General features: G+C 39.5%; 1 protein-coding gene across 1 annotated transcript in view; it reads right to left on the minus strand.

The window, feature by feature from the left end:
* Nucleotides 1-25,632, minus strand: part of luzp2 (leucine zipper protein 2) — a 305,954-nt gene extending 280,322 nt beyond the window's left edge. Inside the window, exon 1 of the mRNA XM_074665597.1 lies at nt 25,345-25,632. Coding sequence (XP_074521698.1) covers nt 25,345-25,406 — 62 coding nt within the window. The 5' untranslated portion in view covers nt 25,407-25,632. The remainder of the gene's footprint in view (nt 1-25,344) is intronic.
* Between the last annotated feature and the right edge of the window lie 756 nt (nt 25,633-26,388).

The following is a 26,388-nucleotide window of genomic DNA, read 5'->3' on the forward strand; positions in this document are numbered from 1 at the left end:
TTCCATTGGCAGATTTTTTTTAGTTGTTTCTTGTTTTTTGCAGTGTACAACTGTCAAACCAATAATGTTCACCCTGACTCACTGATCCAAACTTTAGTTGACTGTTTCTGACTGTATGTTTGCTTTAAACCAGTCAGTTTGTCTATTTAGTTCTCTTTCATTATTCACAATGCTCAGTTTGATTCTCAGGTTGGACTCCAGATTTTGTTTCTTACATGTCACACTCATGTGTGAATCATCAGACTGAGTTTCGTTGTCACTCTTGTAGGGAACTAAATATCAATAAATCTAAAGAATAGCACTAAAAAAGTTGTGCCAACTAATCCTGTGTGATGGATTTAAACTCCACAGCCGCGGTCGCCTCTGTTCTCTGAAGCTAAAAAAAAAATCCTGTGAGGAGATAAAGAGAGACGCTCCTGAGGGAAACACTACACTGTTTATACCCGTTGGCACTTTAGCTGTGTGTGGCTGGTAACTCTGTGGGAATGGGATATGATTGGGTACAAAGGAAATATTTTTTGCATCATACCTAAAGAAGACACCATAGGGCATGGTTTAGTACAATACCCTCTGCAGGAGTTGGTGTTTTTCTCTTCTTTAGGTGTCAGGTCGCAGTGCACGGCACAGTCGCCTGTCTGAATCCTTCACTGTGCCCAGGTGTTGCCGACATCGTTCCCAGCACTTCAGCTCCACTAAATCTCCCTTTGTTTGTTCTCTAGTTATTACAGCTGAGCTTTGTCACTGTGTTGTCTTTCTGCTTGAACGACACTTGAACTCCTGATTCACCAAAGTGACACGGCTGACATTTGCTCAGATGTCACACTCAGGGTTGGGATGTCAAACGGTGTTTCACTTCCTGTGCTGGACTCAGGACCCAAGAAATATTTTCAGGTAAACTGAGAACATTTTAAAGTATTTCATATTATTTTTCCTTCATTCAATATACTTTATGCTAAGATAAACTCAGTCGTTTCTTGCTAACTTTCCTCGAAGAAGCTCTTTGGCGATCAAAACGTGATGATCTGTCACACGCTGTTTCTGAACTTCATTTCTCTGTTGGTGCTGATGACACGTCCACTCTGCAAACCTGGAGCATCACAGCAACAGCATTTGAGGTCCAACCCAGGCTGTGATCTCACAGATAAATGGCCGCCAAGTCACCATGGCGACTCTGACTGTTTGTGAAACCATCTAGAAATAGACGGTAGCGGTATGGGGCTGAAGGGCACAGAGCACGGCTTTGATATGTTGCAACTCGCTGACATGAACAGACAACTGAAGCCTTTCTTGGGGCAAGTTTCAAAAATCCAAGCTTGATAAGACGGTGAAGTGACAAGAAAAAGTAGTTAACAAATTTAGTATGTACTAAGTACTTCATACTACAAACTGCTTATGTTGGCTCTGTTCTGTAGTATTCTTTTTTAATATTTAGTTTTGAAAAAGGGAAGTTGATCAAAAAAAGTCACATCATTGACGATGAATACGAGCTATAGGCTCCTGTGGCACAGCCTGAGCTTTTGACCTTAATGGTATTTTACCCCTTTAAGTTATTTTAACTTTTATACTTGAAGTAGTTTTGAAACTCAAGCTTTTTCACTCTACTTAAGTAAAAAGCTTGAGTTGAAACTTCAACTTCTACAAAAGTCTTTTATCTATACTTGAATTTGAGTTACGAATGTGAATATTTTTGACACCTCTGCTTCACTTTAAATGTAACGGCTGTTTTTGTAATGGTAGTGGTAACACAGTAGGAGGCAGAAATGCACCAGAGACTGAGTGTCACCCTCTATCAATGGAAAAAGAAAACTGGCGCCAGAGGTGTGAAAACACAATGATACAGCAATATTTCGCGCTACTTTGACCTTTGATATAATATCTCTGTTAACTTCAGCACCATGGGCGCATTTTCAGCTGAGTTAGAAGTAAACTTTAACCTCTGCACCTCCACAGCAGTAGATGGCGCCACAAAGCTACTCTGCTGTGTGTTGCCCATAAACTGTATCATTAATATAATATTAAAGTATATTCAAAATATGTTATTCTAAACTTGATGATATGGGTTTTGATGCATCAATGTTTTCTCTCTATTTTGGGGTCAGTTGGTTTAATATTATTTTAAGGTTATTTTAACAGTATAGTAGACTGATAAAATCATAATAACAGTAACTTCTTAACACAATATCTGATTTTTAAGGGGAAACATTGGTTTCACAAAGTGACATTCATCAGTTTAACTGACCTCGTCTTTCACACAACAGTTTCTTTGCAACATTAGCTGAATGTCACAGTAGTTAATGTAAGAGTTTTTGTGACTCGGCGTTTGTCTTCAGCATTTCAAAAACAAGGAAATAGAAAAGTTTTAAAGAAAATGGTTTTGACTTTAACTGTTCTTTCAAATTTGAGTAATACTGTGATTGATATTTACGTCATTTCTTTTTTTTCTTAGTTAACTGTTATTAATATCCCAATATATCCCAATATTGTGATATCATCATACTATCATATTGTGACCCAAGTATCGTGATGCTTCATGCAAATACCCACATCTAATTGGTAGGGATGGATACCTTTAATATATTCAAAACAGTATCAGTACTCAACGGTACCAATTTGCTGTACTTTTGTGTGCATTTATGTTGCATTATATTTTTTAATTATTTCGATAATAAAATCTCAAACCTTTTTTTTTGGCATTTTTTTTCATTTATGTGGCATTATATTTTTCATTTATTTATTTATTTTTGATGATAAAATTGCAAAGATTTTTTTTTTTCTTTTTTTTTTTTGCATTTTTCAAGATTTAAAGATAGGGTTAGTCAGAGCAGAGAAAATAAATAAATGGATAAATAGTACAGATTAATAAAATAAAATAAAAATATCAACACAATTAAAAAGGAAAATTAAAATAAAATATAAATATGAAAGTGATGAAATGAATTATCATAATGTAACAACAGTATATGACAATGGGATAAGGAAAAATAACTAAAGATCCTGGGTAAATTAAACTTTTCATAAAAAAGTAGAAAATAAAAAAATAGTCCTTTTGTAATACTTTGAACCAGTGAATAATTTGGAGTTTTACTAATTGTGTATCTCTCCCGTTTCTCTGGATTCTAATTTTATTTTAATTTTTTTCTGTATCATAAATTTCATGTACAAAGTCTTTCCATTTTGTGTCCAGCAAATTGTCATTTTCAGCCAGCGCCTTGTGATTTGTCTCATTATTGCAGCTCTTAAAATTCAGAACAAGTGACAAAGTTTACAATTTAACAAATCTATTCTTCATTTTATAACCTTGTAATGTTGTGTTCATGTCCAGGGTGGAAAATCAACTACTCTTCTGCTCCCTCACAGTCACAAAGATGCAAAGATGTGGTTTGATCTGCATACCTTTAGTGGAGCCATCCTCCAGCATCATGCTAACACAGCTCTTTGGTTTGCAGATGAAATGCTAAGTGCTGTTGGAGGATGCTTGTTTGGACGGTAAAGCACGTCTGAATTAATGACACGGCTCTCAGATCTCAAGAAATCACAACATCTTACTTATAAATGATGGGGGGAATAATAAAGGAACAATTAGTGACAGCGATTACAAAACACGTCGGTCTCAACAGAGCAGAAGAACTGGAGCACAGACGAGAACTGAGACTCAATAAATCTCCTGAAAACAAGGAGAAAATCACTGAGCGCTCTGCCTTCCTCTAACATCATCCAAGCTTTTTTGGTGTTGGGCTGCGTTATTTATGATCCTCTTCTTCTGCTCATGCCAAAACCAATATCTCTACATCCTCTGATCCCTCTAATATTGTATAATATAGTAACGCCTCTGAGCACTTTGACTCGTTCCATAGTGAACCAATTAAACAGCATAAAAGACGAGAATTGGGAAACGGATAAATTGCAAGTGGCAGCTTAATGATTGGAGAAGTAGTTTATAACAGAGAGATGAATCCCCCAGAAGGCTGAGAATATCAGGAGGGAGAAAGGTGAGCGCGTCTCCTCCTCCTCCGTTTGATCCCAGATAACTACTGTCAAGGTAGACCTGGGCGAGCTGGAAACGAGCTGCTTCAGTGGAGCTGTTCAATCGAGGAGCACGCAGGCTGTGAAGGGCAGCTCCTGGGTGTCAGGGAGTATAACTTTATGAATGTGAAAACATGGCGAGGTAGACCCTGTCTGCTTAGCGAGCTCTGCTCTCTGGATGAGACGGGTGGAAAAAAAAACAGAGCATGGCGAGAGGAAAACAAGAAAATCAGGCAAAGGGAAACGCTGCTTTTCAAACTCACAGAGGGTTTCTGAGGATGTGTGGCTTAAACGCCTTAAACAACTTCATGAATATTTCCTTATCATGAGTACATTCAGACGTTTAAGATAGAAAATTGATGATAAAATCTGAAATTACAATCAATTATTTACTTTTTCTTGTCACTTCACCGTCTCGTCAAGCACGGACTTTTGAAACACGGCCCCGAGAAATGCTTCAGTTGTCTGCTCATGTCAGCGAGTTGCAACATATCAAAGCCGTGCTCTGTGCCCTTCAGCCCCATACCGCTACCGTCTATTTCTGTTAATATTAGTCATTTTAACACCTCGATTGTTGATTACATGAAACACACATCAGCGTCCATGAGTCATAGACTTTAAGAGCCATGACTAAACTGCCGCTTACTGTTAACAGGAAATGTTTCATGAGATTGAACGTGGGTATGTTAAGTGGGGCCACAACAGAAGACCAAACTGGGTACCAGCCTGCTTTGTTGTTAGTTTTTTTATAAGACCTGGGTCAACTTCAGATCCTTGACGTGCTTATCTAAAAGGTTAAATCAACCATGTGGAGAAACCCTTGCAAGCCTGCATGGAGAGCTTTAGAGAAATACTCGTACAGTCTACTTCCTCAATGAGACACTCGCCTAATGAGAAAACAGTTGTGAGTACGGCTCTTGAGATTATGTCAAACGCAGATTACTTTCCCAGTTGTTATTTCATTTAGTCCACAATATAAATCTCAGTTTGGATCAGTTTGCAGAATGCTTTTATTACGGCTGATGTAATGTAGAGATGGCTTTACTCTAGTTCTCAGTCGACTGATGTCGAGTTTAAAATAAGGTAAAGCAACAAAACTGGTGAAGATCAGGGATTTCAAACCTTTGAGATCAGGTTTGATAGAAGGAAAAGTTTGATGCATTGATCAATACACTGTGAGATAAAAGAGGGGGCTGTATGAAAGTGGTCTTTGGTGACTTTGGACCTGTCCGTTGAAGACTAAGAGTGTGAAGAGTTTCTAAGTGATCTTGAAAAGTCTCCCTTCTAGATATATAACTGATCCTAAACCACACTTTAAAAATGCTACTTCATAGCTTCCCAATTGGGTCAGGCAGGACCGGACTGATTAATGACACGTCTAAGTCTCTATAACAACACCATCAGCTGATGAAGTTCAGTAGAGAGTAGAGAGATCTGTGTTTTTCTCTGCTGAAAATGATTTCTGTGATTAATTTTGTAGTGATGGTGGACACTGGAGCCTAACTGTCAGACAGAAAAAGGACAGAAGAGCAGAAGAAAGAGAAACAGGAGAGAGATAGAGCACAAGCTACAGGCTAAAACACCAGCTAAATGCTAAAACAAGGGCTTAAGGCTCAAACACCAGCGAAATACTAAAACACATGCTAAAGGCTAAAACATGGGGCCAAGGGACAAGCTTGTGGTTAAAACACAAGCTAAAATCTAAAACATTAGCTAAAAGCTGAAACAAAGACTAAAGGCAAAAGCACCAGCTAAACCCGATACACAAGCTAAAGGCTAAAACACAAGCTAAAGGCTAAAACACAAGCTAAAGTAAAACACAAGCTATTGGCCTGAACACAAGCTAGAGGCTATAACACGAGCTAAAGGTTAAAACACAGAGTTAAGGCTAAAGCACAGGCCAGGGGTAAAAACACAAGCTAAAGACCAAAACTCTAACTTAATGCTACAAAACAGGCTTAAGGCAAAAGCATGAGCCTAAGGCTAAAAAACAAGATAAAGGCTTAAACACGAGCTAAAGGCAAAGCACAAGCTAATGGCCTATTCACGAGTTAAAGGCTAAAACATGAGCTAAAGGTAAAACACAGACTTAAGGCTAAAGCACAGGCCAAGGGTAAAAAACACAAGCTAAATGCTTAACCATGCATTCAGCAAGCTAGAGGCTAAAACACTAGCTTAATGCTAAAACACAAGCTAAAGGCAAAAGCATGAGCCTAAGGCTAAAAAACAAGCCAATGTCCAAAACACAAGCTTAAGTCTAAAACACTAGCTAAGGGCTTAAACACGAGCTAAAGGCTAAAACACTGGCTAAGGGCTAAAAAAACAAGCTAAAGGCTAAAACAGGGGCTAAAGGCTAAAACACGGGCTAAAGGCTAAAACACAGACTCAAGGCTAAAGCACAGGCCAAGGGTAAAAACACAAGCTAAATGCCTAACCATGCATTCAGCAAGCTAGAGGCTAAAACACTAGCTTAATGCTAAAACACAAGCTAAAGACAAAAGCACAGGCTAAAGGCTAAAACACTACCTAAAGGTTGAAGAACAAGCTAAAGGCTAAAACACCAGCTAAGGGCTGATACAAGGTTTAATCTGTTAGTGCTAATGTTGACTCCAACCCACAGTCAGCAGTTATTCTGCAGTGGTCTGTTCAAACTTGAGAGTCTATCAATAAAATGAAGAGTGAGGTTACGTTGGCTCTGATTGGAAGATGACCTGCAGGACAGAACCAGGATTCACTAACGTTACACGTTATAAACACGTCTCAGAGCACCAGGCTGTCAGCTGAGCTAAATACAGACAGCTGCCGATAGCACTACATACAGCTTGATGTATGTGGCTTGACGTCACGTTTCAAACCGTGTCATACGTAACTGTACTGGTAAAAGTTGTCTTGAACAAAGAAAATTTGTTTTTATCCAGTCTCCATTGAATTCCAAAACAAACACAGGCCTCACTAGAAATCATTTACGACAGTGTGCAGAGACTCCAAGCCAGAAGGGGGCATGGGAGTGCAATTAAAACAGATACTCCTCACAGCATCTTTGATTGCTGGTTGCAGAACACCACCAAATATCATGGCATTACTAAGGAGGGTATTTGAAGGGCAACGTTACTCACTCTCTGACGTCAAAGACCGAGCAATTAAGTCAATTAATAAGATAAGATTAGTCAGTGATGAAAATAATTACCAGTCAGTGCATCGATAGTAATCAGCTAAAGATAGACTTCACTCTTCAGCTCTTTGGATGTTTCCTCTCCAGAGGAATCCGAGCACAGGTGTCAGATTCAAACTCAATTTATTCCCCAAAAGCATTTGCAGGTAATCATACTTTGATTTCTTCCCCACATCAAAGATAAAGGTCATACGGAGGATCCTGCACGTCAGTTTACATACAGGCATAAAGAGCAGATGCAGCTGATCCTCTTTGGGTTCAAAGACAAAAGCCGCTCAGCAACAGCCAAACGCAAACATCACACATCTTTTCACCAGAGCCTCCATAAGACGCTGCTCGGCTTTTGTTTAATATGGTTACACATCTTGCGGTACAGTGTTAAACAAAGAGCCAGGCTTCTCAGTAATGACTCATCACTGAAAGGACACAAGCATCATGTTTACAGGGACTGAGCAATTAAGTGCCTGCCAATTACAACAACGACTGTGACAACCAAACACTAATATCTGCACTGACAGCAGGGGAGGGATGTAATAAAGTGCTGCTGGATTCAGCCATGAGGATTCACATCCAGCTTCAACTGGAGCTTCTTTAATCAACAGCTGTATTAAACTGGAGGAGCATGAAGAAGTTGGCAAGACGATGAGAAGAAATCAATCCTTTGAGCAGAAAGTGGAAAGGAATCAAGTCTCCGGGGATACGATTAAGTGTTTTGTACCTTTGCATTTGTATTTATCCCTTCATCGGGCAGGGACTGAGCGTATCAATAATTATATTTGAGTTAGCTAGAAGGACTAATTTTCATCTGTAGTCCCTAAAAAGAATAGTTAAGATAGCAGTCATTAAGAATAAAAGTGATGGGAATGTAATCTTAGTAAAAGCAGGAAAAAGATGCAGATTGAAGCAGAGCCTGCACCAAACACAGACAGCTCTGCTGAAAGAGGATCTCTGACTCAACACCCATCAACCCTGGGTGGGTTTAAGACGTCACTGTTCACAGAAAAGTGAAAAAATCTGTGCTTTTTTAGCTTCATATTCTATTTGTTTGCAAAGTTTATACCTGGGATGTACTAAAGTCATTAATTGGTAAGCTAATATATTTAAGTAACTGTGTTATGGAAAAAAGTTGTGACGATTTTATCAACATAAATCCATATTATTATGCTCCTTTTCTTCACAGTTTGCTCTTTATAACATCTATACTAAGAAGAGCAGAAAATGTTGGTAACACAGTTGATGAACAGTTAATGTGCCCCATGTACAGACAATCATTCTGATGAAATATTGATGAGGAGGAGCTGAAGCATGACACACTTTCTTCAAGGTTCACACCAAAAAGGATGGGACCTCAGCTGATTGGGGTCATGTGACTTTGGAGCAAACCATTGCTGATTTACAGGGTTTGACACAGATTTCTGAGACACACACAAAGTGAATTATTTTTATCAAAATCAATTATTTAAATTGTTTTTAAAACTTTGTCATGTTCTGATGATTGTTTTGGTTTTCAACCCCATACAATTGGTCATTGCTTGAAATTCATACTTAGTAAAATTGAAAAGTTTACCCAATGGACTTGAAATGTACCCCTTATTATAGAACCACTTCTATACTTCAGTGTTAAAAATGAAAACAAACCTTTAAATAATGTTTATCCTACAAAACTATCACCTACTGTGAACTTCTCTTCCACCAAACGTATTGTTTTAGTGATTTCAGTTCCTTATTTTGATTTTTTTTTTTTATGTGTGTGAGCTTGGGAACTCAGCTTTAACCTTGTTTCTAGGTGCAGCAGCTGTTTTCAGCCCACTCTCCGTCCCACTCTGTGCTGCTGAATGTCAGCAGATACGCTTAGTTACTTGCTGTGTGAAGATCCTCCGAGCTTGGAGTGCCAAATATATCATCGGGTACTGTAGCTACACCAGCGTTCGTGTGGTTTTCAGAAGCGTGGAGCTGAAACTGTTTGCCAAAAACTGCTACTACGTTCTTCTGAAGTTGTTACGTGATTATGAGCTTTCAGCTTATTTCACAACCAGAAACAATAAAGCAGCAGGATTTTAATTCCACTCCCAGTTTCTCTGAAAGGAAAAACTCTAAGGGGTAACACTGATTTTGTCTCGGCCGACTGGAAGGGCACGTCTTTGTCTGTTTGATTGACAGCTGCCAGCATGCAACCACAGCGCCTTTGTTGCAGCTACTCATGAGAAAACACACTCTAACACACACACACACACACACTCACAGACATCTGATGGGACCAGAGCTCCATTTGCAGGTACATTTACATGCTGTTGCACATGTAGCAGCTGAGCAGCTAATTAGCTGTGCTGCTGTTCCTTTTCTCCGATGTGTGTGTTTGGTTATTAATTCAACAAGTGCAGCTGCAGCACGCAGTATGTGGTCATTTCTGGAAGATGAAGGAGACTCATTCAAACTGAATTCTACTTTTTTAAAGTCGACTGGTTTAAACTAGAGCAGAGTAAAAACAACACTCTGTTATAAATCCTCTTTTCATGAAGTCAGGTTGAAGTTTACGGTGATGTTGGCAGCAACAGTCGCGGCTCTGTGCTGCTGAATTATGCCACATTTAACAACTTTTTAAACACCCAGCCAAAACACAACCAACAAAATGATACAAACAAACCTCACTTTTAAAGTATATAATTTAAAAAAGCTGTTAAGTTGATTCACCGCCTCTCTGTCACGGTTTCAATAAAGACTAGATGGTAAAACCGTCATGGCGGTGGAATTACAGCACAATACAGAAGGCTGCGTTAGCTTCACTTGTTCCTACCTGAGAAATAAGCCGCTGAGTGCGTACTGACGTGTCATTTAGTCAGTCCAAAAATGTCAGCTATGAGACGAATAACTGGAACAGCGCGGCGTGATAATATTTCCTTGTTAGTGACCAGCCAAGAGCAGATCTGTGTAAAAAGCAGGTTGTTTAATCAGCGTCTCAGTGTGTCACGCCTGACAGGTGGAGGGATTTGTGTGCAAAAATAAATAAACACCCACAAACGGATGTGTGTACAAAAAATTAAGAGGAATAAATCCTTTATGTGCACAATGAAGACTTGGATCTGTTTTTCAACTCCACGACAAGGGAGGCTACAAAACGTGATTCGTTTTTGTTAATGGGTGATTTTTATTTATATGACATATATGACCAAACATGTTGATGCAGCATAATCAGAGGGGTTATTCTGGTGCAACCCAAGCACTGAGTTAAAACTTCATCAACCCAAAATACATCATTTGACACAGCACATAGGTTGTTTGTGTTTCAAATGTCATCACATCAACAGACATGCTCCACCAATCAGACACTACGTCTGGCTTCATGCATCGAGCAGTCACACATATCAGCACCTTTTCAATTCAATATGTCATATTCCTCTGTAACCACACTTCACTTACTTCACTTTACACTAAAATAACTGCTCCTTTACATTTTTTGACATCAGTTTTTGCAAAGTAGTTTTAGTGAGGACAGCATTTTGTAACCATGAGTGAGGAGGGAATGCTGCGGATATGAGACCCTGTACAATCAATCAACCAATCAATCTTTATTTGTATAGCGCCAAATCATAACAAACGTTATCTCGACACTTTCCATAACATTAACAGACCCATTAATGTTAATTAAATGTTTAGCAGAAACCCAACATCAAGACAAGATAAGGAGTCTTATCTCGTCTTAACCCACCATGAGTAGAGCTTTACAGCATTTAGCAAGTTACAATGGAGAGGAACAACTCCCCTTTAATGGGCAGAAACCATACATAGGTGTGTGAGAAGCTCAGGCTGTATTTGCCACTCATGACGTGGATTAACTATCTGAACACTTCGCCATAGATCAGTTGTTTGGGATTTGCAGTATCAACTGGCTGTCTGCGCTCTACAGTACAGACCTGTGGTCCATGTTCCACAGCATGGACTGACCATAGTGCTCCACGGTAGAGGTGAGTGTTGGCAGGAACCACTCAATACAATATGCATCTTGATACTCAGGTCACAATACAATAGTATCACGATGAGTCACAATATATCACAATATTGTGATATATTGCAATATTCTACACCGTTGAGTAAAGAAAAAATATGGATGATGTTTATGTAAATCAAAATATCACTCAAAATTGAGGGAAAACATTAAAGTCTATGGTAGACTGACTTGCTCAGTACAACAAAAACCCACATTATCAAGTTTTAGAAATTAAGTATTTTAAATATACTTTGAGATAGTATTTACATTACAATCTATTGGCAACATACATGATAGTAGCTCTTTAGTGCCATCTACTGGAGTGGAGGTGAAGAAGTCTTTTACTTCCAACTCAGCTAAAATGTGAATTTTTATACATACATTTCTTAATAAGTACAAAAATATTGATATTAAGAGTTGAAATATCAGTTTTGTATCGGAGGTCACCCTTTTTTAAGCATGTATCGGTTTAAATATATGTGGTTGAAATGACCCAGAATTGTAATTAACTTGGGTAGAATATTTTACTCATCTGCTGGGTTAAAATGGACCAACCCATCTCATTGGGTCAAATTAACAACTGTTGGGCTGGTGCTATAATGATCCAGCTGTTTGATATAAAACAGCTCAAGATGGGTTATTTTAACCCAACTCTTTTTAGTGTGTTTATTTACATCAATCTAACAACAGTTGTTAAAGTTACATGAATGAAGATGACAACAGTTTGCAGGTATTTCACACTTATTTCAAAACTCTGATTAGCAATACGTGCAAGGTTTACAATTAAACTGTAATTCCTGTTAATACTCAAGATTTACTCACCACACATTTACACATCTATAATCCCATAAAATAATAATAAAGTCAATTTAATTTTTTTTTTTTTTATTTCATTTCAGTTTTCAAAGTTAGAAAAGACTGAAGTTGCCAAAACATAATTCTCATGATTCTCTCCGTATTAGAAAGGGGGATGTTAAATAATACTGGTATCAGATCAGATACCAAAGCCAAAATATTGGTAATAGTAATGAGACTTAAAGAAAAAAAAAAAAAAAGAGTTAATTTGAATGTTGCCTCATTCTTAAAATTAAGTATTCTATGATTTTACAGGCACCTGTGTGTAATACCACGCTCTCACCAGATGGTGGCTGCAGTGCACGTAAAAGCTGCTTGCTAACCTCATTATATAACTCAAGATGAAAGGAATGACATCATCCCTTGACGACAAACAGGAAGAATGTTGAATAGATGCTCAGTTCTGTTCAGTTCTGGTGGGAAAGTTTTTCTACTGGGTCAGATTTGTCAAAGTGAAGGACTCAGACTAATTACAATCACTGTTTAAACTTCAATAATTGAGGTCTGTAGATGTACAATCACTGGCTTTCATAACATGATGAGACCAGCCTGAAAGTGTCTGCATCTCAAACATTCTTGTTTTCCAAAGCAAGCAAACATCCGCTCTCTGGTTCCTCACATCACAACACGATGACGCTCAACGATAAAACTTAGTGATGCAGGAAGCACACAAAAACAAGGAATCCATGACAACCTCTCAGAGCGTTTGAAGAATAAGCATTCCTGTCATTTCAAACGTCTTCTGAGAGCAATGAGATCACCGGCGCAGCACCTGAAATGTGGCCTTGAATATAAAACGTCTGTCTGCTCTTCACCCTGCACTGATCCCAAGTCCTTTTAATTACTTTCTCATTTGTAGGAGCCACCCAAGGTTCTGTTTATCGTGGCCCACTTCATTACTGTCATGTGGCCAATGTGGTTGCCATGGTGTGACCATTACGCCATGTCCTTTGAATTTCAATGATGGCTCCCAGTTTGAGGACATTAACAGGTGGCACTGTTATTAGGATCTCCCATCTTAAGGAGTCTAACTGCACCTCTGGAAGTCATACGTATGAACACGTCTGTAGCTGAGGATATCTGACGGCAGGGGAATGCAGTGCAGATGGGAAAGTCTCACACGTACGGATGTTTTATGTTGCATTGGCTCAATAGAGACAGAGATCAGTCCTGCATGTTAAAAGCAAGTCTTTGGTTTCTGCTGCTCTGCAATTAAGCAGATGCCTTTCTCCGAAGGTGCACCATCACTCCAGTCAGACGTTTTAACCACTTTCCACCAAACTGCTGCTCGGAGAAAGGCATAAATGTTTACTCACAGCTGCCAATCCAAACAGGCAGGGCCTCCAGCTCGTATGTCAGTGTAAATAAAGCCCCGGTTCATTTAGGTAATGATGGAGGTAAGGCTCGGTTACAACCTGACACACGCTGATATAATCAAGCCTGACTCAAGCCTGGATCACACCACAGGGTTTTAAATCAGGTAGTATCACAAACACAAGGAGAATCTTCACAGGTTATCTTCTCCTTAATCTGAAACACATACACACTACATGGTTTCACCAAGATTATCAAACCAGAGAGAGCACAGCGTGTGTTCTGGGGCTGTAGTGATACACTGATGTTACCATACGATACAATACACAATATTTATCACGATACTCAACCAACGATACGATTTGATACACTTGCATCATTTTCTGAAAGATTTTAAAGGTACAATGTACTGTAAAAAACTTAAATCTTATCAAGTGTTTTTGTCTTATTATAAATACATAGTTGGTGTTGATACCAAACTGGTTTTGTCTCCAGTGATATTTTTACTATTTTTGCTCCTGTGACAGTCTGGAGATCCCACATGTAACCATAGTCGCATTGTAAATCAGCTGTTAGCAGCCTTAGCATGTCAATGCTAACTGGTGCTAGGCCGGATGTTTCCCACAAGGTGAGGTGAAGGAGGTGAGGACGACGTGCTGGTTCTCAGGTGAGAGCTGAGAAGTGACGACATGGACCTGTCCTTCCATCCATTGTTATTGGGAACATAAGATCTATCTCCAATAAGATGGACGAGCTAGCTGTGCTAACCCAGCAACTGAGGGAATACCAGAAGGCAGAGTAGCATCATGCTAATCACAGACATGGCTAACAGAGCTAACACAAGACACCAACACCACATTGGAAGAGCTTCACCTGCTGTGAGCAGACAGGATCCAGGAGACAGAGACTGAACAGACTGCTGAAGAAGCTCAGTCCTGGACCCTGTGGAGGTGGAGGCTGGCTGACTGGACAATGATGGACAAGCTGTCAGCAGCTATTTTCTTATGGAGCTTTTTGCACTTTCTATACACTTTCTTACTTTGGTTTTCTTGATTGCTGCTGTGACTTCTGAATTTCCGCTCAGGGATAAATAAATTATTTTCTATTCTATTATTTTCTACTCTATTCTGTTGTACTCTCCTCCCTTTAGCAGTCATCAGAGTCTTCTATCTATCTATCTATCTATCTATCTATCCATCTATCTATCTATCTATCTATCTATCTATCTATCTATCTATCTATACGTACGAAAATGTATCTGTTCTTTTCAAATGATGTTACCATCACTGCTCACATATTCCCATGTGTCCTTTACAACTGTGTTGCTGTTAACCAATACATCCACCAGGGGGAGCAGCCCAGAGTCAATAGTGTAAGGCAACAACAAACTCAAAACCAATCAAAGCGACTGTGGATGAGGTATTGCTGATGTATCTCTAACATAAAAGACAAAAATGTAGGCAGCGTTGTAAGAGGCGGTGGTCAGTGAAGCTGTTGAATACATCCCAGAAGTGCCACCATTGTTAGCTCTTCTTCCTGAACCTACATGTGGAATAGTAACAGTAACACTGCCCCCACGGTTTTTGCTAGTACTGCTCCGTTTTGCTTGTACCTTAAGCTTTGTTAATCTGGTTTTGTCCGAGGTTTCTGCTTGTTAAAGGGAAGTTTGTCCTCCCCTTTGTCACTTTTTAAATGCTGTTGTTGCTGTTAACACTGCTGTTACTCGTGGTTGGTTTAGATGAGATCAGACTCCTTATCTTATCTTGATGTTGGGTTTCTGCTAATTACATTTACCATTAACAGGTCTGGACCTGTTCATGTTTTTTTGGAAAGCATCTTGAGATAATGTTGATTTATTGATGTGGAAACGTGTGGAAGTACAGATGAAATGAGCACAGAAGGCTCCGTTTGTATCCAGATCTGTATTCATCGTTGAGCATAAAAAGGGCCTTTAGATTGATCTGTCATTATGGATGGGAAGCGAATTAGGTGCTTTTATACCATGGTCAGTGAGAATTACAATGTCAACTGGCGTGCCTTAGATTGGTCTAATGCACGCCAGTTGAAAGTTAGTTCGGCAAGTTAAATCACCGTTGTATCACTCCGCTGTGCGCGTTACCATAGCAACGCGTCACACATATTTCAACGCATATGAGGGCAGCCTGCGCTCCTACTGGGCCCCGTCTCTATAAAGCCTGGCTAACACTACAGGATTCTTGCCCGATTTAACCTAGATTCGGTCCTCCCGACAATCAGGGAAGAAACCTGGTCGGAGACTAAAATCGGGCCCGACGTTCGGGCAAGATTATCTTCTAGTGTGAGCGGTTGACAGATGAATCTTTAGCCCCACGATCGTCTCACAGACTCGTCGGAGCCGCCCCGATAATTTTCAAACATGTTTGATATTTATCTGGATGATTACAACATTCATTCTCACTGAGGATGACAACAGACAATTAGAAAGAGCCCCAGAGACCGCACAACAGACAACAAACACAGGCTGAAAGTGAAACTGAAAGGCTCCGGGTCAGCTGACTGCGTGCTCCACTGGCCCACTCGAGACAGTTCAATAATGCCTTTTAAAATAACACATAACCACGCCATTTTTATACAGTAGCAAACTGTTGTTTTATCAGTGATCAGTGTGAGATCATGCCATTATTGGCTGATACAGCAACAGTTTCACCTCTGTCCCTCTGCGTGTTCGTAATGGATGAAAGGCAGCGCTGCAGACAGCTCCACTTCTCTCTCCTCCTGTCCCACCAGTGCACTCCGCGGAGTAACACCACACCGCTGCGCGTTGTGGTGTTCCCACTCCACGTCGTGCCTTAGAACGGTCTAATGCACGCTTCATCATTGTTTAATCCTTACTTATAGGTACTGACTGAATTCTGTCAAAAGTACCAGGTACCGATTCAAAATCAAAAGGTACCATGTTTAGGTACCTAAAAGCATCCTTGTGACTCTGAGGGAGTGGAAGAACAGGCGACTTTTCATGCTTGACATGAACACAGCATTGCAAGGTTATATATTGAAGAATAAATATGTTAAATTTAAAATAACAAACTAATAATTTTTACCACATAATACTGATACCGATTGACAGGAACCGGGAATTGGTACCATATCGTTTCGAATGTAAGAGGTACCAGGAAGCAGGGGCCAAATTGACCTGAGAATACTTAAAGTGAATAAAAACGTTGGAGTCTCTGTGTTCTTCTCTTACCTATCCGAGCCATGGTTTGTTCAGAACAGGTGATGTCTGGTCCCAAAGGTGGATTGTTTCCATTTTGCCATTACCACAGCATTCAGTCAATATAGAGATTGACATTACCAGCTCCCCCCTGGTCAATACCAAGGTCTGCTTCCTCATCTGCCTCACACTTGACCTCTGTAGTCAATCCTCTCCACCATTGTGAGGAAATATTTGCGAACAACTCGACTCTGCACACAACAGCCTTCATCGCGGCGTTGACAAAGTGCAAATCAAAGCAAAAAACTCCAGTCTGGGGCGCCGGCTCAATGAGACGTCATGTGGAGTTTCTCTCGGCTGCTGAACGCCTTGATTGAATTTATTCATTGTCACTCGTGAGGAAGTATCGATCGGATGTAAATGATGATCTGTGGGATGTTTTCAACTCAGCAAACATGTGACAGATGGAGACGGAGAGGGAATCCGTGCTCTTCCTTACACAGAAAACTGTTCGTTTTGATGCAGTATTCAGACGTCATGTTTGCTTTAGCTCCTTGAGGGGGTCATTATGTTTCTTCATGCTATCACAGGAGGTGATCGCACAAGAGGAAATGACCTTGGTCAACAATATCATGTACCATTTACTGTAATATCCGGCTCCATCATTAATTGTCACATCTCATAAATTACCCTCGCTTTCATGTCTGACCCTGTGTGAGATTAAAGAGATGCTCCGCTTGATTCACAATATGTTCACAACCACAGGCAGATGTTAAGATATAAAGCCATGTGTCTGCGTAGAAACCCACTCTTTCTGTCTCTAGCCTTTCTAATTGCCGTCCAAAATACTCATAAATATTTGATGCGGTGGAGATCCCACCAGATATCTCTGTTTCCAAGAGGGCTCTGCAAAGGTAAGAGACTTCAAAGAACGTGTCAAGAAAAGAGCTCTGAAAGGGAATATGTGAAAGTGAAAAAAGGTGGAAGTGTTTGATCTGTATGGAGCCGTGAATAAAAAACACAACCAACGCAGGGAAGGCTGACTGTACCGTACTGTAGGAGCACAACCTCCCCCTCCCAGCCAACCCTGACCCCAGGGTGCACGGTTATATCTCAGGGGACTCGTGTCGATGCAGCCTTGTGTTGTGCCTGAGCATCAATTGATTTCTGCAACGACACACAGCCCTGAGCCACCATTACTGAGTAATCCACTGGATCCATTAAAGCCAAATCCTTCTTCATCAAGCGTTCATCTGGAACCAAAGGGTTAATTTGGCCAATTTTCCACCGATAATGAGAATTAGATCCTGTGAGATCCAAAAATGTGAAATCAAGTGAGATTAAAATACTCTCCCATGTTTTGACTCCAACATCAGCGTCCTCTTTTCAGATTTTAAGGCTATAAAAGTGAATTAAGCGTGGACCAAAGGCTCGACAAAGTGCTGCTATCATACATTAAAAAAATGAAAGAGCTCCTATTTCATTAACTCTGCCTCCTTAAGGCGACTCTATCAGGTCACACAATGGAGGTTGCAGTTAACATAGGAAATGGATTTTCTCACGCACCACTGATGTGATGATAGTGGATCGAGCAAAGCAAGGCGGAGGAATACGTGGAGGAGACAGCTGCAGTCACAACTCATTTTTCCTGACGCAGATACACCAGGCAGTCACTTTCTTCAATGTTGAACCATTACAGCAAAAAATGGGGATGTCACAAGAGATAAGGCTTGGTGCGCGCTCGTGGCCTCTAGGATAACAACAAACGGGCAGGTGTTTGAGGAGGAACGCAGTCTGATGAAGGAATGAGGAAAATGCTCACTGAGTTTGTTGTGGTTTTGATGACCAGGGAAGAAGGCAACAAAGACAAAAGCTGTATCTGTATGGATTATAGTGCTAAATGAAGCATTTTAGGGAAGTGCACTGCAAAAAAAAAATAAATTTTATCAAGTGTTTTTGTCTTATCTTTGATAAAAAATGTCTTATTATTGTTGCTATGAGTCATATTGATCTGGTCAGTCCAGAAAAATGTATTATTCTAAGTGATTTCACAGCAAAAATGAGGTCTGAATTGCTTGTAACGAGTAAAAATAAAATCTGGAACAAGAAAAATTTGCTCGAAAATTTCCTTGAAACTAGAATAAGACGGAAATTATTTTTCAAATGAAATTAGGACCAAAAACACTTGATTAGATTTTGTTTTTTGCAGTGCATCCTCTTGTGTTTTATGGACACCAGTTTTCAAATGGTGTCATTTCTCTTCAAGTAGTTCATGTTCATATTTCATCACACTTGAGGCATCCTGTTTTCCCAGAAAACCCCTCTCCCAAACCAATTTAGACTATTTAATAGTCTATTTTAATTAGGGATGCACGATATTATCGGCACAATATCGGTATCGGCTGATAAAAGCTTAAAAACACGTTTATCGGTATCGGCAGATATGAACATTTCTGCAGATAGGCACAGCCGATAAGGTGCTATTCAGTTAGGATTATTATTATTTTCCATCTGAAAAATAAGCTCCTTAAATAAAATGTAGCACTTCATTTATTTGCACTGCAGAGCTCTGTGTCTGTCACCAGGTTGTTACAGTAGCTCTAAAATAATCAAATGCAACTTGGTTATGTTTAAAAATGCATTTTACGTTTAAAGTTCATGTGATCTAAAGAAATTATTTTTCTGTATTTCAATACTGAATGTCTTGAGTTTGAAAAAATAATACATTTCTTATTTATGGTAAAATCAAATGTTTTTGTCTTGTTTTATGTGTTTCTTAAATAAATAAGACCGTCACAATAAGAGTAACATATAAATTCCAGCACAGGATAGACGTAGCTTTCTTTACAGTGAAAAAAACAAACTTGTGATTATCAGTATCGGTATCGGCCAAAAGGGGTTTTGATATATCAGCATATCGGATATCAGCAAAAATCCAACATCGTGCATCCCTAATTTTAATAGTCTTTTAAAAATAATAAGCATCCGGCTGATTATCAGGGTTCCCGCAGATCCTTAAAAAAGTCTTAACCCTTTCAGGCTCAAATAAGGTTTTAGTTACAGAAAAAAAAATCAGAATTTTGAGGAAAAATATCATAAAGGTTGGTAATATACAATTCTGACTTATTTTTGAGAGAGACCTTCACATGCAATGCATTCTGGGATGTTGCAACATTTTAATAAAGGTACCCCTAGGGAAAAACCCCAGAGGAGATAAAATCTGTATCTACATATATTCAAGATTCATCTTATGGAGTTTTGGTTTCAAATTAATGGAGGTTGGTAGTGATGCCTTGAAAATCTGTTTCGGTGAAACCAAGGAGGCAGCTATATTGGAAGTGACACAGCTCTGCCAATTGGTGGGATAGTGGGAAACTGTTTGTTGCTTATGCACATCTAAGTTCCGCAGTGGTACTTCAGAGAAAAAGAAAAGGCTCATAAATTGTGGATGTGGAATAATTAGGTAACTAGCAATTAGCTGTTGCTAATGGACCTAAAAACAAGGCCTCAGACGGCCTTAAAATGTCTTGGATTTATCTTTAAAGGTCTTAAAATGTCAACACATGTTAGTGGGATTGTAAATAGTCCCAAAACTCAAAATAAATTCTTTTCTTTTTAAGTACCTTACAGAGTGACTCTGGTGGTAACATCCCATGATCACATTAGCAGAAGCATCAAACATTGATGTGGTTCCAGATGGGACTTTAACTGTCCCTAACCCTATGAAATTAATGTGGTGTTTTTTACATTTGTATTTATTGTGCAGTTGGTCTTTAATTTAATTTCAGATGTCCCCACGAAAAACTGCTCCCCCTGGTGGCTGGCTGCAGTACAGGTCAAAAAATCCATCTCTCCAGTCATTCCGGATGGGCTGCGGTCAAACTTTAAAAAATTAATACACCTGGTAGAAATGTTTCTCACGTCTGATTGTTGTGGTGATTTGAAGATATCATTTGGCTGCCTTGTATTCAAGTCCTCTTTTTTCTGAAAAAAATCTGCTTTTATTAGTTATAAGAGGTTAAAAACAAGGTTTTACATCATGTTTAACGATGAATGACAGCTGACGTTCTTCTGTATTTTTTTCTGGGATTGTAAAATATGTCAGGAAGGGAATCAAAAAGTGATTAGACCCTCGAAAGAAAAGAAATTATTATTATTTCTGACCGAACGTCGTTTTTGGCCAACACACCAGATTCCACTGATATAATAAACCAATAAAATAATGGGCTGAAGCTGTAGATGTTTTTTGCACTTTTTGTGATTAGTTAAACTTGAATCTATTCAACTTGGGTTTAACTGCTGAACAAATGCCCTTCTCATATGTTCCCTGTTATCAGAGGTCGTGTTTACTGACTGTCAATTATGAAATTGGCCAAATTTGCCCTGGTTATGAGTTACGTTAGAGCATCATCCGGCTTTGAACGGGGACTTATCTTTGGATTTTTTTTGTGTGAAAGCAATTTTCATAAATAAATATACAGTTTCAAGTTTATATTTTTGTTATTTTGCACAAAGAAATGAATATTGCACAACAAATGTGATGAGTAAGCATCATAATACTGTACGCTACTTTCAATACAGAAGAGAGTTGATGATCTCTGCACTTATGTGCCCAGAAAAATATCAGTTTCTGCTAAATGAGTTGTTAAAAATCGGCGTATTGGATATCGGCAAAAAATCTGATACTAGAATTGATGGTTTCTCCAACTCCCTTTGTGAAAAAACAAGTGTTACTGCGCTAAAACCTATATAAAGTCTCCATAGCTGCTGATTCTGAGTGTAGGTTTCCTTCATTGGGCTGAAGAAGTCCTCCGTTGAAGGAACTCTGGCGAGCGCTACAGGTGCTGTGAGCATCATGTGGGATTTGTCTTCATGGTCAAATGTCAAAGAAAATGTCAGCTGTGTGGAAGTATCACAACAACTCCCAGTCTAATTTCAGGGGTATTACTGGGAACAATTTCATCTCCAAGCTAATTTGACAAACAGACACAATGCTGGAGGAATTGGCTAATGCTAAATGCTAAATCTGCACACCAGTATCAGCAGTTAACCCTTGCGTTAAATGCACGGCTGCCTCTGTTAGACGGCAGACGCACTGTGGGGTAGCAGCAGATCAAAAGACAATAAAGCTAATAAAGCTATATAACACACTGTGGCTAATTAGCAGCAGCTTTCAGCAGCAGAGCTAATTCCAAACATACATGACAAAGATAAGAGCATGACAGCCACTGCAGGAGGAGCGGGAGAGTAATGAAGCTGACAGGTGTTATGGATCAACTGGTTTCTGTGCTCAGCTGTGACCTTTCAATGAATCCATCCATGGATTCCAGTAAAGATGAATCTCCAGGAGCGGGAAAATAAAACCATAACGCCCATGCAGATGCTTTATTACTGTTCTGTTCGTTAAAAGTCCATTAATAGCCGAGCCACTGCTGAGCGAGGGTTTTGCCTTGAAGAGACGGATCAACATGTCGCTGCTGCGTTGGACAGGGACAAAGATAATCGGTTTATGGGGGAAGCAAAAAACTTTCTGAAGAGGACAACAATTCTCTTTGTGTGATGAGAAAGACTGAGAAAACAATTTTACATTTTTTTGTTTCATCATTTCTCTAATGCAGCATCAAAACATCAGATAGAAATAAGCTTAAAGTTAAAGGTACAACAGTTTACCACTTTTTTTTCCTCCCCAAATAAGTTCAAAAACTGTGTAACATCCTGAGAGGTGTCATCATTTGGGGCAGTCTATTTGCTGGATGAGTCTACCAGAGTAGTACGCTATAAAAAAATGAAATCTTATCAAGTGTTTCTGTCTTACTTTGAATAATAATTGTAGGCTGTTCCATAGTCACATTTTTTTTAACCTGTTACAGTAATTCAGACCATCATTTTTGTCTTTAAATAACTTGAATCAAGACATTTTCTGGACTGACCAGTTAAAAATGGCTCATTTCAAGTATAACAAGACATTTTTTACGACAAAAACACTTGATAAGATTTTTTTTTTTTTGCAGTGAAGAAAGCGAGGATATCTTTCAGTGACAGTAAATGAAGTTTTCCAACATGTCTGTAATCCAGCATCAAAGAATCAGATGGAAATAAGCTTAAAGTTTAAGGTTAAACAGTTTCCGACACTTTTTCTCCAAAAAAAATTCAAATACTGAGTAACATCCTAAGATGTGTCATCGTTTGGTACAGTCTATTTGCTGGATGAATCTACTAGGGTAGTACACTGTAAAAAATGAAATCTTATCAAGTGTTTTTGTCTTATTTTTAATAAAAAATGTCTTGTTATTCTTGATATGAGCCACATTAAGTTGGTCAGTCCAGAACAATGTCTAGTTTTAAGTTATTTGAAGACAAAAGTAAGGGTGTAACAAGTGAATGAACAAGAAAATTTTGCTTGAAACTAGAATAATTTCTTAATACAAGTAGCTTTTTTTTAAACAAGCCACTCAGACCTCATTTTTGTCTCAAAAAAACTTAAAATAATACATTTTTCTGGACTAGTCAGGTAAATGTGGCTCATATTAAGAATAACGAGACATTTCTTATTCAAATAAGGCAAAAACACTTGATAAGATTTCAATTTTTTGCAGTGAAAGTAGCGGGGATACCTTTCAGAGAGTGAATGAAGGCGTTTTCAACATCTCTGTTATTCAGCATCAAAGATTTGGATGAAAAAAAGCTTATAATGAGGGGCTCCATACACTTTATTATCCACAAAAAAAGTTAAAATACTGTGTATCATATTTGCTGGATGAGTCTACCAGGGTAGTACGCTGTAAAAGATGAACTCATCAGTTGTTTTTGTCTTATTTTGAATAAAAATTGTCCTGTTATTCTTAATATGAGCCACATTCAACAGCTCAGTCCAGAAAAATGTTGAATTTCAAGTTATTTAAAGACTAAAACGATGTCTTAATTGCTTGCGACACATAAAATTAATCTGCCAATGGAACAAGAAAACATGTTTTTAAACTAAAATGATGTCTAAATACAAGTAACTTTCCTTTTGTTCCATTGGCAGATTTTTTTTACGAGTTAAAACCAATGAAGACCTCATTTTTCTTTTTAAATAACTTGAAATAAGACATTTTTCTGGACTAGTCAGGTGAATGTGGCTCAAATTAAGTCTTCAAAGACATTTTTTACTGAAAATAAGACAAAAAAAACTTGATAAGATTCCTGTTTTTTGCAGTGTATCCTCTTGTGTTTTATGGACACCAGTTTTCCATGTTCACATTTCATCATCCCGTATCCGTCGCCTTGGTTGCATTTTGTGAAACTCGTCGAGGAATCGGGTTCAGTAGGTCACTCTCGAGGCGTCCCCGTTTTCCCAAATCCAAACCCCGCTCTCAACGCTCATCGTCTTTCCCGCTGAGTTTGGAAAACCCAACACAACGCTGATTACATCTGCGTGTTCGGGTGATTACTTTTCACGACATCCTCCTCCTTAAGAGGCAGCGTACGATCTGCGCTGACCTGCCAAATTAACGGCAGGATGCCTCCCTCTCCAATTAGCACCCAAAGGATCACCTCCAAGGCTGAGGGTGGCTCACGCTAATAAAACCCAAAGCTTGAGACATAAAGCACTTCTTAATTAATAAACCACACCTGGAGAAGACTGTGGCAGCTCCAGGAGTCAGTGTGTAGGCTCCACCAGAAGCAGATTGCAGCAGTTGCCTGGAGGTTGTTTATGCCTTAAAGGAGCAGTAAAATGTTTCTGTGTTGAAGTGTGAGAGCTTCATTTGCTTACTGCTGCTGCTGGAGGTTAATACATCAATACAGCTCCTGGTTACATGACTCATTCATCATCAGCGTGGCTCTCTAATTCTGACAAATATGCGAGACGAAGGCTGTAACCTTGAGTTCTTTCTTATAAGTCTATCTACTGTAGCCCCAGAGGCAAATATCAATTATTCACACAGCGGCCATTCATGTGTTTGGCATCCAGCACAGCACTGGAGCTACTTGTCTGTTTAGTTTACTAAACAATGACTTGTGAGGCGTCCTTCCAGCCGAGCATGCATTGCTCAGGTTTTGGCTCATCACTGAGAGCAGGATATTTCCGTGCACCAAGAAGAAAAAGGAAAAGGCAAGTTTTATAATGCATGCCTTCCTGCGTGTGATGTCTCCACGGCACAGGCAGAGCCCCTGAATTTCCTCTCCCGGCTCTCGTTAAGGCAGCAGTGTCAGGCGCTGGCAGGGAGGAAGGACGATTTTATCAATGGTTTAATTAATCATCAAAACTCTCCCCCCCATCACATGTTTCTCTCTGGATCCTTCTCCCTCTGCAACTCTGACCCCCCCTCCTGCTTCTTCTATACATCACATACTCCAAAGACACGCACGCTTGCTCTTTTTCAATACACTGCAACACAAGTCGCCTTGTCCTTTTCTCCCAGTTTCTTCAACTTGCTCTCTTCCAGACCAGCAGGCAGCCAAAAAAAAAAGTCCCAAAAAGCAATGTCACCACTATTCAGGAGGCATCGCGTTCAGTGCATTAGCACCACAAAAGGACAAGTGTCTCTCAGGCTGCCCACAGCTGAGAGATAATAGCCTAGTTCAACAGATAAGCTCCTGCTCCCTTCTTTTAAGTCTTGCAGTCTCCAACATGCTGAAAGCGCGCAGAGCTGCAGGAATTAAGGCTCCAGTGTTTGTCAGGACTGAGCGGACGTTCACATGAGTGATATCTAAGATTGCATGCTTTCAAACCCTCTTTTGTTCCAGTCTGGAGCAGGGGGAAAGAGGCAGAAACCACAGAAATCAAAGAGCAAAGCTGAGCTCCGGCTGGTGTCTTACCTGGTGTTGAGGCTCAGAGCTGGACAGAGGAGCAGTAAGCAAATCGCCTGGATGAATTTCATTCTCACACTCCCGTCTCCTTTCTCCCTTCTCGGATGCTTTTTGCCTTTCCCCCGCGTCTCTCTCCCCGCTCTCTAGCTCTCCCACTGGCTGCCTGGGTTTTTTAGCGCACTCTCACACACACACACACACACAGGGGCGCACACACGTACCCAGACACACATGCGGCGAGGCAGACAGATGCAACACAGTGGCTCAGCGCGAGAGGGAGGATCTCTGGCTTTAAATAACACAGGGACACGGAGCGACTCGCTAATGGAAAGGAGCGGGTGGGGCTGAAATCAAGACGGGGAGATGTGGGAGTGATATGATGTCAGCACCCATGCAGCTTCAGCTATTGGTGAAGATTTCTTACCGATGGTAGAGGTGCTGCCTGCCCCCCCAACAAAACACCTCTTCATTCATCTGTTTACAACCTGCAGTGTGTGCACTGCAAAAACACTGAAATCTCATCAAGTGTTTTTCTCTCATTTTAACTAAAACTGTCTTATTAAACTAATTCACCTGCTCGGTCCAAAATGTCGTGTTAAGTTATTTAACCTTGCTATTTGGGAAAAGTAAGACCTCATGGGCATAAAAACTAAACCTGGTCTTTGTACAGGGAGTTTGATTATTTGCATTATGAGTACTCTCTGAGTTGTTTGTCATTAGTGTAATTGTACTTAAAAATGTTGTTTTATTCAACTGAAATGGTTTTAATGTTGTGATTTCACCAAAAGATGAAATGGGCACACTGGAAAAAATGGAAATCTTATCAGGTGTTTTTGTCTTATCATCAGTAGAAAATGTCTTTTTAGACTTTAAACAATCCAAATTGACCTGACCAGTCCAGAAAAATGTCTTGTTTGACAAAATGAGGTCTGAATTACTTGTAACTAGTGAAAAAAAATCTGCCAGACCTCATTTTTTATCTTTAAACAACTTGAAACACGACATTTTCTACTGAAAAAAGGAAATACGATTTCCATTTTTTCCAGTACAACA

Source organism: Halichoeres trimaculatus, unplaced genomic scaffold, assembly GCF_033239565.1.
Source record: "Halichoeres trimaculatus isolate MK-OKI-2021-1 unplaced genomic scaffold, fHalTri1.1 fHalTri1_scaffold_3, whole genome shotgun sequence".
Classification (NCBI taxonomy): Eukaryota; Metazoa; Chordata; class Actinopteri; order Labriformes; family Labridae; genus Halichoeres; species Halichoeres trimaculatus.